Below are 16600 nucleotides of genomic sequence, written 5' to 3'. Positions count from 1 at the left end.
GCAGCCAGCTTCTTTGAGAGCAACCTGGCTTCAGTTCCAAGAAAAACAATGCAAGGTGATGACTATCTTTTCTTAAAACAACTTCAATTTTCATATGCAAAGTCTGTAGGAAAGTGATTTCCATCTTGCCTGAAGGTAGCCAGATATAATATGAAATACTGTCCACTTTTACAAGCAAAAAAAAAAAAAATTAATTTGATGGCAGAAATCAGGACATGTATTTAAGTGTGTATATGCACATTTGCATTTTATTAGAATCACAGTCATCCCTAACTTTATTTTTTTACATCATTACATTTTCAAGGTGAAGTTGTCTTCAATGCTAAAGTTGTCATCTTTAAAACATGTTTCAGTACAGTATCCTTTTTTGTATTTATGCGCATCTGTGTATCTCTGCTCGGATAGGAGCAGAATCCCTAGATCACTGAGAACATCATTGCCAGATAGAACTGAGTGTAACTGAATACTTCTGAATTGAAATTCTTTCAGAATATTTTGAAGTGTGTTGTGGATTACAGTAAGACTCTGCAAGTGGAAAGGTCTCATTTTCATTTCAGTTGGCCTCAGTTTCAGTTTGCTTCCAAGCCTTATTTTAGGCCCGTTTGACATGATGCACACTGAAGGAAATCTGAAATGTATTCCCCAAAGTCTACTCTACACTGTTGACAGAGGAGAGATCTTATTCAGGGTCCTGCTACAGGTTAGTCTCTGTGTTAAGTGGCCAAATTAAAACATTTTAATCTATTTGTCCTTGGTCCTCCGAGCCAAAGTATGATTAATCGCTGTGTCTTTCAGCCAGCCATTGTCTGTCTCTTGGTCCTCCATGCAAGGAGCTGGCAGGGATGTCAAGACAGTCTAATACATAATCTCTTTGTTGGTAGGCAGAGGTTAGGTTTCATCCGTCAGTTTGATGGGACCAGGTACGTCACAATGTGCTTCTTATCTGTATAAAGTCAGTTACTGAATCATATCTGTGTCATCACTTCAACCCTATTGGCGTGAAAGTAAAAGCTCTACATCTTTTACTCTACTTTTATGTTGGGAATTGTAATTTTCCTTTCTGCTTTTTCACTAAAGAGAAACTCCTTAGCAAAAAAATCATTTCAATATTTTAGTAACTGGGTCAAAGAACAAAATATAGGCACATTGCTCTGGCATAGTTTTCAAAGAAAGAGTTTTAACGTTTTCTGCTCTGGAAGTCTTAAAGACATCTGGCACTTGATATTTTTGCTGTGGATTTTTTTTATTCATTTTTATTTGTAAAGGTACTGTTGTTATTATTATAAACAAGTTATCTCCAACCCAGACAAACCTACATAAAATATTTTGGCAACACCCCTTTTATTTATCTGATAATAAGCACTTAGTAGTATAAAGAGTATTGGCCTCAGCTTTGTTTTATGTTTAAAAATACAGAATATCTGCAGAAAAATGTCTTTCTGGTTTCATGAACTATACTGTCAAACTGTAAAAGTAATGTCTGTCTGAGATTATCGTGGAAGTTTTTGTGAGCAGCTCTACTGTCTAAGGCATATAACCTCCCAGCTTTCTCACTGTGCTTACATTTGTCAAGTCATAGTGCTCGCTAGTGAAGTGTAAGGCTACCAAGCCTAGATGGAGCCGGTAGGAAATGAATCTGTCTGCCACAGATACTTCAGACAAAATTATTAATGTTTAGTGGCAGGAAAGTGGCTCCCCCCTCAATGGACTGAATGATGACAGAAAGTCTCTAAGCCTTGATAAGGTTGTGGCCAGGCTGGCTTTTGGTCTAGAAGGTAGATAAAGATACTCTGTCATTTGGGTTTGTAAGGATGTCTGGTTTCCTTTTCCCGTGTGCGTGCCAAAGTATAACTTGCTTATTCATCTTACAGACTGTCTTTAAACTTAATCATAGTTTGTGTATGTTTGTCTGAATAAATATGAGGTAGAAGGAGGTGAAAGTGCTGGAGAAGAGTTTTTACTATGATGGAAATAAGAAACTACTTCCTTTGTTATGGGTGACAATTATTAGGCTCTCTGAATCTTATTAAGTAGCAGATTTCGAGTCCTTGATTCTTGGGCTCTCTAAGTGACTGGCTGTTCCTTCACTTGCAGATTTTTTTATTTTTTTTTTTTAACTGATCCATGGGTTGCCCACTGTTGTACATTCCCTACATGTTTTCTTATTGTTGGGGCTGTTAGGAAGTATATCCTTTCTGAAATAATGCAAGCAATGCTTTAGCTAAATTTGGTATTTAAGGAGATGTAAGTGTCTGGATTCGAGTTAGGAACACTCTTATTTAGTATTTATAGAAACTGCCCTGGGCCTGATGGTGGGTCACTGCTGTTAATACCTCTGCTCTTCAGATTACTACAATGAGAGTTAAGCGACTCTCTGGTTGTCTAGGCTGAGAAGAACAGTTTAGCAAAAATTGCTAACGGTAATGCAGCTGATGTTATCTTTCCTATCAAACTGATACTCTGACTTTTAAGCCGTAATTGACGTGAGATGGGACGGGGGTTGATAGCAAATGAAGCAAAGTCAGTTTACTGAAAGAAAGTGAGTTTGAGAAAAAGTTGAAAAGCGTGAAGTGAGATAGTTTAAGCATCAGTCTAGCAAAGAAGCTTAGCACTCTACAAGCTTGCAAATTATTTCCATCATGCTTACGAAGTTAACTGTACCGCCTGGCTTCTTCAAGAGTGCACTATGTCCCTTGTCACCTCCGTCTTGCTCGCCCACTCTCAGATCATGCCTTGAGCATCTGTCCTGCTTCTGAGTATTTGGTTGCAGATGAGGGCAATGGCTCTATGTAAAGAGACTGACAGCCTCTACAACAGAAATTATTAGTAGCATAGAACTAAATAGTTTAAGTAAAAACAGATCTTCAGAACAATAAATGGATCTATACACATGCCTGCCTTTGCCTAAGGGTCATAATTCTCAGGAACCGGGGAACACCCACCTTCCTCAGCCTCTTTTTCCACAGCCTCCCCCTGTGGCAGCCTATCTTTCCACATAGGGCCTGACAATTGACTCCCCACTCCTTTCCTAGGAATGTCTTTTTAACTGTTTCATGCTCTTTGAGCTCTTTGTGCTCTGCATTGGCAAGGCAGCAGTGTCACTTTGGCCTAGAGCCTGGAAGTATGTCATTGCTGCAATTGCTTCCCCTTTTGTGACTGTTGGGAGGCTCACAGATTCATAGCTCTTGTGTTGTTTTCTCCAAATATCCTCTTCCCTCCTCCCAGTATTGAATTAGATCCATTAGTTTCTTCATGAAGCTCTAACCACCCACCATAGTTGAATAGTTAACCCAGTCTTCCTGATATAACTACTGGTGTTCATACAATTTTTGTACCTTTTGGTCTTAGGTTATTATCTTGCACCTCCACAGCGACCAGGGTCTCACTGAAGTCAGTGGGAAGTAGTGCAGGAAAAGCCTGAGCAAGAGGAAAGTATGCAGGAATTTGCCACAGTGAGAAATATGAGTTGAACCAGGCATGAGTTGACAAAAAAAGGTGGTTTTGCCTAAATCTTGTTAGTTTCATGGATGGGAAGATGATGAATCAGTCAGGGCCAGTGGAGAAAACTTAAGAAGTTGACAAAAAATTGCCAGTGGCAATTAAAAGTTATTTTCCAACTGAATTAAGACTATTGCCCTTACTTCAAAGATAACCTTTTATCTGCTTTTCCAAATCTTGCAGTTTAAATGGTACTGATTTTTGTATCAAAACATATCCTTTTGCTCTTCCAGAAAGTTTAGGTTATTTTAATTTTACATTTAATAAAAACCTAATGTAGCTGAATGATCAGTCTTCAGAAAATACATTTGCACAATGTAGAAATGGATACAACTTTGCAGGTTTATGATTTAGCACTGTGGAAGGCTAATGATTGCCTTTGTCTCTATATTTCACTAGTCTGCTGACTTTTTTTTTTTTTTATAGATATAGCTGTAGATTTATACAGTTCTCCATGCTTCCAGTTGTAACATGGTCATAAACTAAGCCTCCTCACAATGAGCTTTTGGTCTGCTATCTTTACATTTCTAAGGATGTTTCTTGCTGAAGAAGCATACGTATGGGTCGTATTGGCTTCAGCGAAGCTCTGTCCAACCCCTTGAATCTTCCTGCACAGAGAGCAGGATGGGGGCCAAGAGACAGCGAGCTGTCCCAAACCCACACAGTGAGTCAGTGATATGGTTGGAACTGGAACTGAGCGGCTGCTAGCTCTCAGCTTTGTCTTAAATGCATTAGGGAGTAATGCTTCTCATCTTCTGCGTTCCCGTCGCTATGAATAAATAGGCTCAAGCTCCAAGGAATTTCACAAAAGCTCCCAAAAAGTTGAGGACCGCAACCATGCTAGTGAGACCAGAACGTCTTACATAATCCTAGAAAAATGGGTAGCACAAGCTTAAGGTTGTCATTTATCAGTCTGGAGCTTGTGGATCATTTTTTCAAGCGCAGTCTAAGGGACACAGAAGTTCTGACTTCCTCACTCAGAGTGGCATTGTTATTAGCATTTTGCTGTTTCAAGCAGAGACAGCCTCTCTCCAAATAGCTATTTCTCTAACAGAAGCAGAACATTTATACCTATTACACTGACAGTGACACTTAACGGGACCTGCTTTTTAGAAAACAACCTCTGTCACTGCATTATCAACAGTTCCATTCCCTATGAGGATTTTTGTTTCGAAGTAACGTGAGACCCACAGAGAGCTGTGCTATCTTGTGACCTGGTATTTTAGGCGAGCAGTGGGCAATCTGTCCTGGAAGGGGGATATTTAGATGGGACAGAGGCTGGAACTAAAGATTCCCTGACATTTCCTGAGAATAACATCTGGATCTGCGTGAACTGGTTTGGTAAATATTTTTGTATGTTACATATGCTGTCATTTGCATGATGAGTAGTCTGAATACCTGCATATATTACATTGCTTCTATAAAACAGTCATTTTGATAACCCCAATAGTACTTGTACAGTCCCCAGGATTTGATACTAATTTACTCCGAAGTAACATTTCATTTTCTTATTTAAATTATGTCTACCAGTGAAGGGAGACAGCTATAGTTGCATTAGGAAAAAAGGAAATTATATGATAGACGGGCTGTTTTATATCTGACTTTGTAAGAGTGGCTTTTGATGGATTGGAATGTGTCTGACTGTTTGGAAAAGATCATGGGAAGTCAATGTCACAGATACTTTTCCTCCTTCAGATGTAAGTAGAACATGAAGCAGAAGAAAAAGTGGCATTTTAGGAAAAAGAAAATGTCTTTGAATTTTACTGCATTCTGTATCATTCCCATAAGCTTCTATTTAAAGCTATCACCACGTTTTGGCTGCCACTTTTACTGAATCTATTTAAATACATTTTAAAGGTGAATTACTTGGCTGTTTGACATTTTTGTTCTATATTATGCTGCAGCATTCTCTCTGATTTGCAGTCAGATAGAAAGTGTTACAGCTTGAAAATAATAGGTTTCAAAGCCTTTTTTTCCCCCACCTGTGCACCTAAAGGTCTTCCTACATCAATAAAATATAAGGCCAGCAAATGAAGAGAGCAGCTTGTTGGAAGTGCTGGAAAAGAACTGACGTTTAAATTAATTTTTGAAAGTATAAATCTGAAACTTATGAAAAGAACGAGGTGTGGCTGGTGAAGTTGGATAAAGGAGAGATGAATGCGAAGGCGGTTTTTTTAATGTGCTTAGCAGACCCAGCTGGAGTCATATTTTCAAAATCTGGCCCTTACCACACACAAAAAAAATATTTAAAAATAATAGTAACGCGAAGTCTGATTTTCACACTGCCCTGTGTAGCCTCAGTGAAATAGCAGACATGCAAGTGGTCTGGAGATGAACCGCAAGGAACCGGCCACAGATATATCATTTCTTTAATATCATTTTACTGTTGTTTCTTTTTTTCACTGTTGGATAATGATGAAAAGGCAGAGTAAGTGCCATCTAAAGTCTACATTGTTGGCAACAGCAAGCCAATATAGGATTTACATTTTTATTTTGTACTTTCTTATTTATAAATAATATTCTCATCTCTCATAAAAAAAAAATAATTCACACATCTCACACCACTTAATGGCATCATCCAGAAAGTCTTTGAAGCTCAGAGAATTCATAACTTCAATCTGCATTATCAGTGTTTCAATAACCATGTGTGTTTTTAAGGTTGATCTACGAAATGAGTAAAAATGGTGAATAAACATTTTACAGTGTGCCATTGAACCCACCAGACTGATTCTGGCAGGTTCTCAGTCAGAGTATGGCCCTGTGCCTTTCAGGTTCCTTCCCTATCTGCATGACAAAAAGGACGTTTATCACATCAAAAATGTGGCATTTGGTGGTATTTCACATGGCCCTAGTTTGGTACCATTTGCCAAGTCAGGAAGCACCATTCTTTCACTTCTGGAATCTGCTCCTCTCTTTACATCCAAGCAGTCCAAGTGCTTTCATCTCCGGGGGTCATGTAGGCCTTGCTGCTCACCCTCAGCTTTGGAAAGAGAGAGATGTGCATAGTGATGTGCGCCACCTTGGTTGTAAACATCACGTTCTTTAATAACGATTCTGCAATTTTCCATTTTTATTTTAAGTTAGAGAGTGAAGATTGTAAATTTAGTTCGAGCTGTTTTGCCATTTCAGACCCAAACAAAACTGGGTGAAAGGGAAGATAGCCTAGTGAGAACCTTTCTTTAAACTCTAGTTGAAGTACTGCGGTTGGAAATGAAGAATGGTTTTTAAACAGTCACAAAAAGAAAAGGAGCTTTCTTAGCAGTGTTTGACATGAATGCTCTGAAAGGTAATCTTCATCCAGTGTATTTTAAACCCTGATATATTTGAATCTTCAACTACAGTAAGTACTGATTGCTTTTCTGACTAGACTTGATTATGCCATTGATTATGCCTGTCCTTGTAAGTGCCAGTCTCATGGTCCAGCAACAGCCATGGAGTGCAAGTGTTACTGTGCAGAGCGCGCTAATGAAAATATGGGGAATAAAGTTATCCACTTGTGTCCTCAGGCCTAAATTTATAAGTTATATACTGCACTGTCTTTGGAAATGGTTTTGGTCCAGATGAATATTTATAAATCATGTCTCGTTTCAGAGTTAAAGAAGCAGAGGAAGTCTGCAGGCAGAAAAAGGGGAAGTCGCTATACAATATAAGACCAAAACATGACTCCGGAATTGTAAGTAAAAATTGTAGCTATACTTCTGTTCCCATCCCTCCTTCTACCTTTTTCTCTTTGCATTTTATAGGTATGTTATTCTTGTAGTTCTTTGTTTTTTGTTGTGTGTTTTGGTTTGGTTTTTGGTTTTTTTTGGTGATCAACGTTTTCATAAAAGGTGTTAGATTAACAAACTTGAATGGTGGTTGTGAACGTTACTCCACCGCACAAACATAGCACAAGGAAGAGCAGTGTATTACTGCCCCACGCTGCCCGTCTGCCTGCATCCCAGGCTTGGTGTGGGATGCACCTAGAAGGCAGAAAGGCCGTTTCAGTCTTCAGGCTTATTCAGTCTGTATTCACTCCCTTTTCTACAGTTACAAAATATAAGGAAGAATTGCGATAGATACACATTTTTCAAGTTGTATCCCTGTATCAAATACTAGTGGCTTCTGTTGCACTGATCTGGATTCGTTTGGAATAGCAACCCTAGAAAAGATAATACTGTGCTCTGACCATTCTTCTGGAAACAGATAAATAACTTTAATGCCATTAGAGGAGTAATTCTAGTCATTCAATGCAACTTTTCCACTATGATTGCCTAAGCATTGCTGGGATCATGGCCGGTTTTACAGAAAATGAATATTCCTCTAGTGAAAAATTAATCTGGCATCTCACATTAAAATACCTGTAGCTACTGGTCATCAATTATATTTGTAAAATATTATAACTGAAGATTTTTTTTTTCATGTGTCCGTGTCCATCCCCTCCCAGGCATGATTTAATTCTTTTCTTTGCAGTCAGGGCTATGTTACTGTAATGGTAAGGTGGTAATTTATTATATTCTAACTAACATAATCTGACACAGGAAGAAATAACGTTGCATTTATTGTTTCTTATTCTGAATATTTAGGGAGAATTGGCCATGGTTAGTGCCATAAGAAATGTAAATGGAGTAACAGTTTGGTTAGGAATGATAAACTAGATTTCATTTAATCAATTTTATTTGAAACCAGATCAAGATGTTATTAAACAAAAAAAAAAAAAAGAAAAAAAACCCCAACAACCAAAACTAACATTGATTTGGATTTTTCCACCTCACCTATATCTTGCCATATGTAAAGACACCGAGAGACTGTTTTTTTAAGAAATAACTATAGGTTTAGTTATTCCTGTATCATTACTATTTGCACTGAAACTGGGACTTTCAGTGTTACTGAAAATTTGCTACAGTGAAAAGGAAAGTAAACAAAAATATTTCACAAGCAGTGTGTGGCTACATTCTGGCTCAGTTCTAGCTTCAAAGGAAATTTATTTGTGAAGTAAATTCTACAGTAAGTATAATTGAATGTTAGCCTATGTATTTCTGTACTTTCATATCTGTGTGACGTGAATTTATGTGTACTCAATTTTATGCTTATTTTATTTTATTTTTCAGAAAGCGAAGATAAGTATGAAAATCTGAGAGAAGAAAAGCAAAAGCCATTGTTACCTGGTTACCAAAATGCAACATGCCTGTGGGTGAGGAGTGAGGGGGAAGGAAACGACATCATCCTGATCTTTTGCTTTCTTGACCTTTTTGAATTCGCTTTTTGTTCTCTAGAGTTTTCCACCAATTGATGTGTTACTGTACATTCATTCACGAATGTAATCACTTTAATGGAGTGCCCAGCAATAGACTAGGTATGGACTTGAAACACCTTCCCTGTACTCTGTATCTCCTTTGCCACTCAAAAATGGTATTTTGTAAAGTGTATGGTATATTACAAATAGGCCAAGTCAGCATGCATAAAAAGCGGCATCTGCATCAGTTCTGAACATGCTGAAAATTGCATTAAGTTGAACTTCATACGAATGCTACTTGATACAGTAAAACATTTCCATTCCTACTGGCAACATCTGTCTAACACAAATACTTCATGGCACTGCACTTAGATTAGGGAAAGAAATGTTACTCCTAGTGAATTGTTTGTATCCGTTTCATGTTGGCATTTGTAGTTTGTATTTTGAATCGTTAAGTGCTGTTTATACAGTATAATCAATGCTTTCCCAACTTGTTTGGTTGCCCTCCATGACTAAATATTTGTGGAACAAGATGTTTACTGTAACTATCTTTAAAATCGATAAGGCAGGATACTTTTACTTCATCTTTTGCCAGATAGTGAATGCCAGGTGGTATGGGGGTCAGAAATCCAGCATTAAAAAAAGAAAAAGAAAAAAAAAAAGAGTAAGTGAAATGCAGGAAAATACAGAAAAGCACAGAAGTATCATAGAGAGTATGAGAGAGATTTGGCTATATAGTTTGTTAATATATAAAGCAGCTAATACTTTTACATGAACTTTAGAAGGTATAGTATAGTTTTAACTGCTGATCACTGAAGTCAGACAGGCTTTTGGCCACATGTACGTGACTTGCCTTTTGGAATTAGCTTTACAGTTAATTTAAAACTCCTTTAGAGAGACATTAAAAGATGCACATGGGGATTAACATTTATGGAAAACAGTAGCCAATTCTAGTGACAGAACATAGACTACCAACTAGTTGACATCAATTTCACACTTAACAGAGCTGCAGGCTTTTCCTCCAGGCTCTCGGTGTCCCTGACTAGGAGGTTAATGATTGAAATCTATGACTTAGGGCTTCCATTTTAGACCACATGCTTAATTCCTATTTGCAATTCAGAACTTATATATCAGTTTTGATCTGCTCAGTCGATAATAACCCCTTCCTCCAGTCCTAATTAAAGAGCCCCAAACCAATCAGCCTGATTGATAACATTTTTCTTTCAAAGCGCACTTTTCCTGAAAGCAGACAGTGTGTGCAACTGATTTGGACGCACGTGCTCACAACCTTGGAGCCTGAAAGACACTGGGCTAAGGCAAATGAGCTCTAACCTGCTGGGTTGGGTTATTCCCTGTCTAATCTAGCACATCAAGAGACATTCCTAGCTGTCCAGAGGCTAATATACCCTACAGGGTGTCATAAAAGGGAGCGCGAAATATGACCTCAGGAATCTGTTATTCTTCACATATACCAAGCACTAGAAAAGATGGGGTTTTTTCACTATGTGAAAAGTGAGTCTCCTGTTGCTGACAAACCTATGTGAAAATCTGTACTCGTAATAATTTCTGGCAGGGATATAAATTACCAAGAACGGAGTTCTAAAATTTTGTGTTGATGGGAGTAACATTACTATTTGGGGAAGTGAAAAGAAGACATTATTTGCTGTTACAACTAACTTATAGAAAAAACTTTAAAAAATAAAGCTATTTTAATGGCACTGATTCAAATCCATGTTTGTATTTATGTAAACAATGGTCTTTTCCTCTTAACTTTGCTCCTAAGTGCGAGGATACAGTAGCATGTTTTCATTCGTAGCCTTCCTGTTCCCTTCAGTACCTACAGTATGTATATTACTATACTAAATGAAATAATAGATCATCTAACAAAGATCACTATGTGCAATACTGTATTTAGTGTTTCTATTTCAATTTTTTTAGAATGTTAATTTATATGAAAATAAAAGGAATAATAATTAAATAATTGCCTTCTCTCTTCACTGTCAGGCTATGCTGTAGTTTGCTAGCAACCGTTTGATCCCTAAGCACCACATCCCGTTCAGGCTCCTGTCATCAAGGAAATACCTTTCGGAAGGGGTCGGTGGAAATGGGCCTTCCCTTTCCTTGCCCTTTGGAAGCATAGTGGCAGTAATTTCCAGTTATGTGGATACATTACCTCTTCCCCAGGTGGTGGTAGGAAGGAGCTTCAGAGTCCTTTACCCAATCAGACGATGTATCACTCACTCCTCTGGCTTGTGCATGCCTTCCAGCAGGGCATTTGGCTTAGGTTTGTAACCTGTTCCTACTAACACTGCTATATAACAGCCTCAAGAAATTGCTGTTAGCGCAAAAAGCATTAAAAACTATTATCTGCATATTATAATGTCTTTTTATATATACGTTTTATATCATCGAAGTGTTGTCTAGCAACCTGGTAGGGCTGTCGCATACATATATACCACCCATTTCACTGGACCTGCAGCATGGATGCTGAAAGTTTTTTGCAAACACCTCTTTTGAAGAACAGCGTCAAACACTGACTGCAGCTGGTGGTACCATCTTATGATATTAAGATACAAGCTGCTACACAGATTTTCCTCTTTCCTGTTACTCAGGCCCAACCTACTTGATTGAACATGTCTCTCTCTGACATATAGCTTATTTCTAGACTTCCATCCAAAGCAAAGCAGCCCACTATGTGTAGCACCAAAGCTGACCGCTCCCAGACTGGATTCCCAGCATAAGTTTCACCACTGCTCTTTTTTTCAGTGGCACGCTCAACTTTTTACAGGATTCTAGACTAATGTTATTCTGTTTGTTTGTTTGGGTGTGTTTTAAAGACGCGGAACACCCTGTTGGTCCCCTCTTCCCCCTTTTCCTGCAACATCAAGCATACCATGCTTAGAGTTGGCTGTAGTCCTACAAGAGTTCTCACAGAGAAAATTCTGAGCTTTTGTTGATCACCAACACTACATATCACTCACTGTTACTTAAACAAATGCAGCAGCTAAATAAGGACTTTCATACCTGAGCAGCAAATGTGACTGACTCTGAATAACAGTCTGTTTTTTATGAGGAGCTAAGACAATTTGTGGTGGTTTGCTTGCAAATTGAAGCCTTTCAGAAGCATGGGGTTTGTCACGTGTCATGACGCAGTAGTGGTTAGCTTTTTTGTAGTACCTTTCATCATCCCAAAGCACTTCCAAAAGTCAGTTAAGTATTAACCAACAGTGGCAGTGGGAGTGCAATTAGTAGTATCTTCCATAGGTTGACAATTTTTTCTTGCCTGATTTTTCAGTGATCAGCTTAAGAAGTTGGAAGTGGTTATTAACTTTATTGAGAGAAGATAGAGCAAGTCTTTGCATTGCAATGACTTTGTTGCGTACTCTTCGTTAATAAGCAGAGGCAAGTTTATGCCATGTTCATTATACCAGTTATTTAAGTTACACCAACTTTAAGATGCTATGGACAGAATAAGTGGAAGCTGATGGAGCTGAGTCATTCTGAAGAGAGTGTGAACGTCAGCAAAGGGAGAAGTCAGAAAATGATGCCCACCAGCATTCAGGTCTGCTACCCATCAATCAATGAGTGAGTCCAGAGAAGGGCAACGAAGCTGGTGAGGGGTCTGGAGAACAAGTGTTATGAGGAGCGGCTGAGGGAGCTGGGGTTGTTTAGTCTGGAGAGAACGAGGCTGAGGGGGGACCTTATTGCTCTCTACAACTACCTGAAAGGAGGCTGCAGAGAGGTGGGGGTCGGTCTCTTCTCCTGACTAACAAGCAATAGGACAAGAGGAAATGGCCTCAAGTTGGCCCAGGGGAGATTTAGGTTGGATATTAGAAAAAATTTCTAAACCAAAAGGGTTATCAAACATTGGAACGGGCTGCCCGGGGAAGTAGTGGAATCGTCATCCCTGGAGGTATTTAAAAGACGGGTAGACATGGTGCTTAGCGACATGGTTTAGTGACGGCTTTTGTAAGTGTTAGGTTGATGTTTGGACTTGATGATCTGAAAAGTCCCTTCCAACCTAGACAATTCTATGATTCTATGAATCAAACGAGAGCCATGTTACAGAACAGGTTTTCCAGGCCATTCTCTTGCTTATGACAGATCCACCTGTACCTGTGCTGTACCTGACGTTCATCCAACCTGCTCGGAAAGGCATCCAGTGGTAAGTCAGTCCATTGCCTCAAAAAGATGGTGTCTTACTGAAGGTAAAGGGTCCCTGTTGAGTCAGCACTGTTTTCTCATTTATTCCCAGCTGCAGCTCAAATTTAAGCTGTTAGAAACTGGGAGTCTTCATTCATCACTCATCCCAAATTGGGGCCCTGTCAACTCAGCAGTTCCATGGAGGTAGAGCTTAACATTTACTGTCCCACTCCTTCCCCTGTCCCACACCACCAGTCTACCTTAAGAAATACTTGATTTATCTGCTGCTTTTTCATCTACCCTTGCCTTGCTCTTGGATTGCTTCCACAAGGGGGAGATTTTTTGGGTTGCAGCATATGCCTCTGGCAGGTGGTTAAACTGGGAGAGCTGGAGCTGGAGTCCAGGCTGTACCACAAACAGGAGAGGTTCAGGTGGGTGCTGGGCAATGACGGTGCCCGCAAAGCAGGAGAGTGGCTGAGAGCGAGGTGGGAACGGGAGAGGGGCGTTGGAGGAGATGGCTGCCCGAGCTCCTTTTGAGCCAACTGACAGAGGCACTCGTAAGTTCTGAGCAGAGGGCCCTGATCACGCTTAGTTGGCTAAATTTTTGCAATTCTCAAAACCAACATCTACTAAAAAATAAATAAATCCCCAAACACATTAAATTGCTGAACTATGAGAAGCTTTGGGCAAGCGATGGGGAAGAGAAGAGAGCAGAGAGCTCTTCCAGGTGTCAGCTATAGTGCCGTAAGGGATGTAGCCCTCCCTTGCTCGTTGTGTTCGAGGTGCTCCTGCTTCTTTCAGGACTCACGACAGGCATGTCTCCTGGTTACATGGAGGCTCATTCCTCAGTGTGAGAACTCTCTTTCCTCACTAAAGTTTTTCTTTAAGATTGTTTTGCAACTATCTTTTCTCTGGGTTGGAAAGAAAAAGAAAACAACAAAATGCTACCCTAACTTTTGAGAAACATACAGTGTACTCATTCAAGAGCTGATAGCAACCATTAAAGCTCACCTATACGTTAAGATATACTCCCCCACCCCACTCCCGAGTAGTTTGGTGCCTATTACATAAGGATCTAGCTATATTTTAAGCCAAACCACTTAGGCCAGGGTAATATTTACTTCTTTTACCACAACTGATGCCAGCAGTTCAGCCAGTGGTGGAGCTTTGGTTGTCATCTTGTCAGTTAACCAAAAAGCCAGAATTTGTGCATGCAGAATCAACTCCAGAATCTAGGATTAGTGCAATTTATTTTTCCCTCTGGCCTTGCAGGTACTTTTGCGGGAGCAGGGGACAAGGGAAGAAGGAGCCAGGCTTTCCCAAGCTGCCAGGGTGAGCCATGATTTACCTGCAGCTGGTAGAGTCAAAAGGAAGCTGAGAATACACTGATCAGAGAGCAGCTGGACACAAGGTGTTGAAGCAAAGCCCGTACACCTGGATGCCATGTAACCCTAGAGTAGCTTTATTATTTAATCTATAATTTAATAGTAGACCTATAAAATAATTACATTATACTTAAAGCATTTCTTCATTTTTGTTTTCATTTATAAAACAAGAATTAAATACAGTTTTAACCGTTACAAGCTCAACTCAGTTTTTACATAAACACAGCTCCTAGAAGGAGCTTTAAGCTGCAGCATATTCATATTGCAAACTGGTGAAAAACCCAGGCAGGGCATAGCTTAAAGATAAAGATTCTTGCACATTTTTTCTTAACTGAAGTTACTAGGGTGCTTTTCTCTCCCTAGCCCAGAATGCCTGACTTTCAGCTCATTTCTTTCAAGTGGAGACTGAGATCCCTGGAGTCTTGGTAGACTATAGCTATTGCCACTTCCCCCCGCCCCCCCACCCCAACACTCTCAAACCCAGACCGAATGGTGCCCGTTCGGTGGCTGGCACGACGCTGGCAGCCCTGCAGCCGCAGCCTCCTCCGAAGCAATCCCTGCATGAGGAGTCACCACGGCAGAAAAGCCACGGGCGGCCCTTCGCGTCATAGGGCTAAACAGACCTGACCAACCTCATCCTGCCCGTGCCAACCCCCATAAACCGCTTGGTGAGCTCTGGTGGAGCTCAGTCCTGAAAGCCTCTTAGAGCAGCCTGTCTCACATAATAGAGACCCGTGGCACCGGAGAGCCCTGCCTGGCGCGAGTGCGGAGCACATTAACCCCTTGGAGTGGCTGCATGTGAAGAGGCTGGCGGGAAAGGGCTCCCACAGCAAGCTGGTTCCACTAGACGCAGATGCCGAGCTGTGAGACATGCATCAGGGAGTCGGCGTGTCATTTTTAATTTGTAAGCTTCAGACAATTGAGCACGCACGGGCTTTGGTTTGGGGGAAGGGGCTGGTTTGTTTCGAGACATAGGATTTTAATGCAGCTGGGACTAATACAGATCAGAACTGGAACAAACGGGATATACAGGACATGCTAAACTCCGTCAACTGAATAGCAACACAGTATGATTTAAAATGAACTGCTAGTGTTCACCAATGCTGATTATGTAGGACTCAAAAATTGAGTGGACCACCAGTACTGTAGCAGTTACAACTTACTCCCTCCCTGCTCCTACAGCTGCGACCCATTCCAGCGGCACCCACTGATGGGTTTGTCCTTTAACACGTTACCATGGTTTCCGATCATGGGAGAGACACCACTCCCAAAACCTGATGACACTGAAGCAGCTTTTGTATTCAGTCCAGCAATGACCAAATTTTGTCCGTTGTGCGACAGTGCTTTTATACCTTAAGCGAAACATCATTCCCTTAAGTGTTCTCAGCTCCTCTCCCACTGCCCTCCCGCCTCCCCCGGTCTGAGCAGGCATAAATATAAGGTCATAAATGGATGTTGTCCTTTTTTTTTGGAGTAAGAAACACACACATATCTAACACACAAAAACCTACCGCAAGCCTAGTTAAACCATGTCCATTGTAAGCCAGGCAGCTGACCTAGCAACCCAGTCTCTTACTCAACACATTTTAATCTCTGGCATATTCTGCCGCAAGAAAAATATACACGGCTAGGTCTATAATACTTTAAACAGCTGTTTACTATAGCTAGGTTACAAAATAAACACTGCTGCAGAGACCACGTGTTCAATATGCTCTGACCACAACAGCATCAGATCCCACCCTCAGTCTGCTCCGTGGTGGCGGTGGCTGACCCAGCGCCTCGCCCTCGCCCCCGCGCTTCGCATCTGCCCTTCAGACAACAAGCCCGGTACCCTTCGTCATTGCACAATTAAAAGTTGTCTTAAGGAGGTGAGCATCATCAGAGAGTCTCACTTGCTTTTCGCACGTTACTCCTCGTCACTCTCCCTCATCTGCGTCCCCCACAAGTCCTAGGCAGCACCCCAGCGCTTCCAAGGCAGGGGCGGCAAGCTCCGGACCAAAGCACGGGGAAGGCCTTCTGGGCTTGTGGAGGGACTGGAGTGTAGGGCAGAGGGCTTTACTCCACACAGTGGAAACATTTAATGCTGGATTCAGCCAACTGGTCACTTAGATGATCAATCCCAACTTCTGGGAGCCTGCTCCACTCCAGAAGATTCAACCGCCAGATGATATCGGAAATACAATGAAACTTTATGGTGAAGTGCCTAACAGCCCATTAAAAAGCATTATTCCAGTAGGCAAGCGACAAGGAGCCTTTCCTTGCTGGAGAGATGCCTCCTGAAAGAAAATGAAACACACACACAAAAAAAAAAAAAAAAAAAAAAAAAGGAAAAGAAGAAACAAACCAACAAAATGGACAG

General features: G+C 40.7%; 1 protein-coding gene across 1 annotated transcript in view; it reads left to right on the top strand.

Moving 5' to 3' along the window:
* The window catches only part of FMN2 (formin 2), a 177298-nt gene extending 167854 nt beyond the window's left edge, over positions 1-9444 (top strand). The window contains exons 19-20 of the mRNA XM_054197192.1: positions 7090-7171; positions 8589-9444. Coding sequence (XP_054053167.1) covers positions 7090-7171; positions 8589-8615 — 109 coding nt within the window. The 3' untranslated portion in view covers positions 8616-9444. The remainder of the gene's footprint in view (positions 1-7089; positions 7172-8588) is intronic.
* The last annotated feature ends 7156 nt before the right edge of the window (positions 9445-16600 follow it).

The sequence above is a fragment of the Rissa tridactyla genome, chromosome 3 (assembly GCF_028500815.1).
Source record: "Rissa tridactyla isolate bRisTri1 chromosome 3, bRisTri1.patW.cur.20221130, whole genome shotgun sequence".
Taxonomy (NCBI): domain Eukaryota; kingdom Metazoa; phylum Chordata; class Aves; order Charadriiformes; family Laridae; genus Rissa; species Rissa tridactyla.
This window is presented reverse-complemented; position numbering and strand designations above follow the sequence as displayed.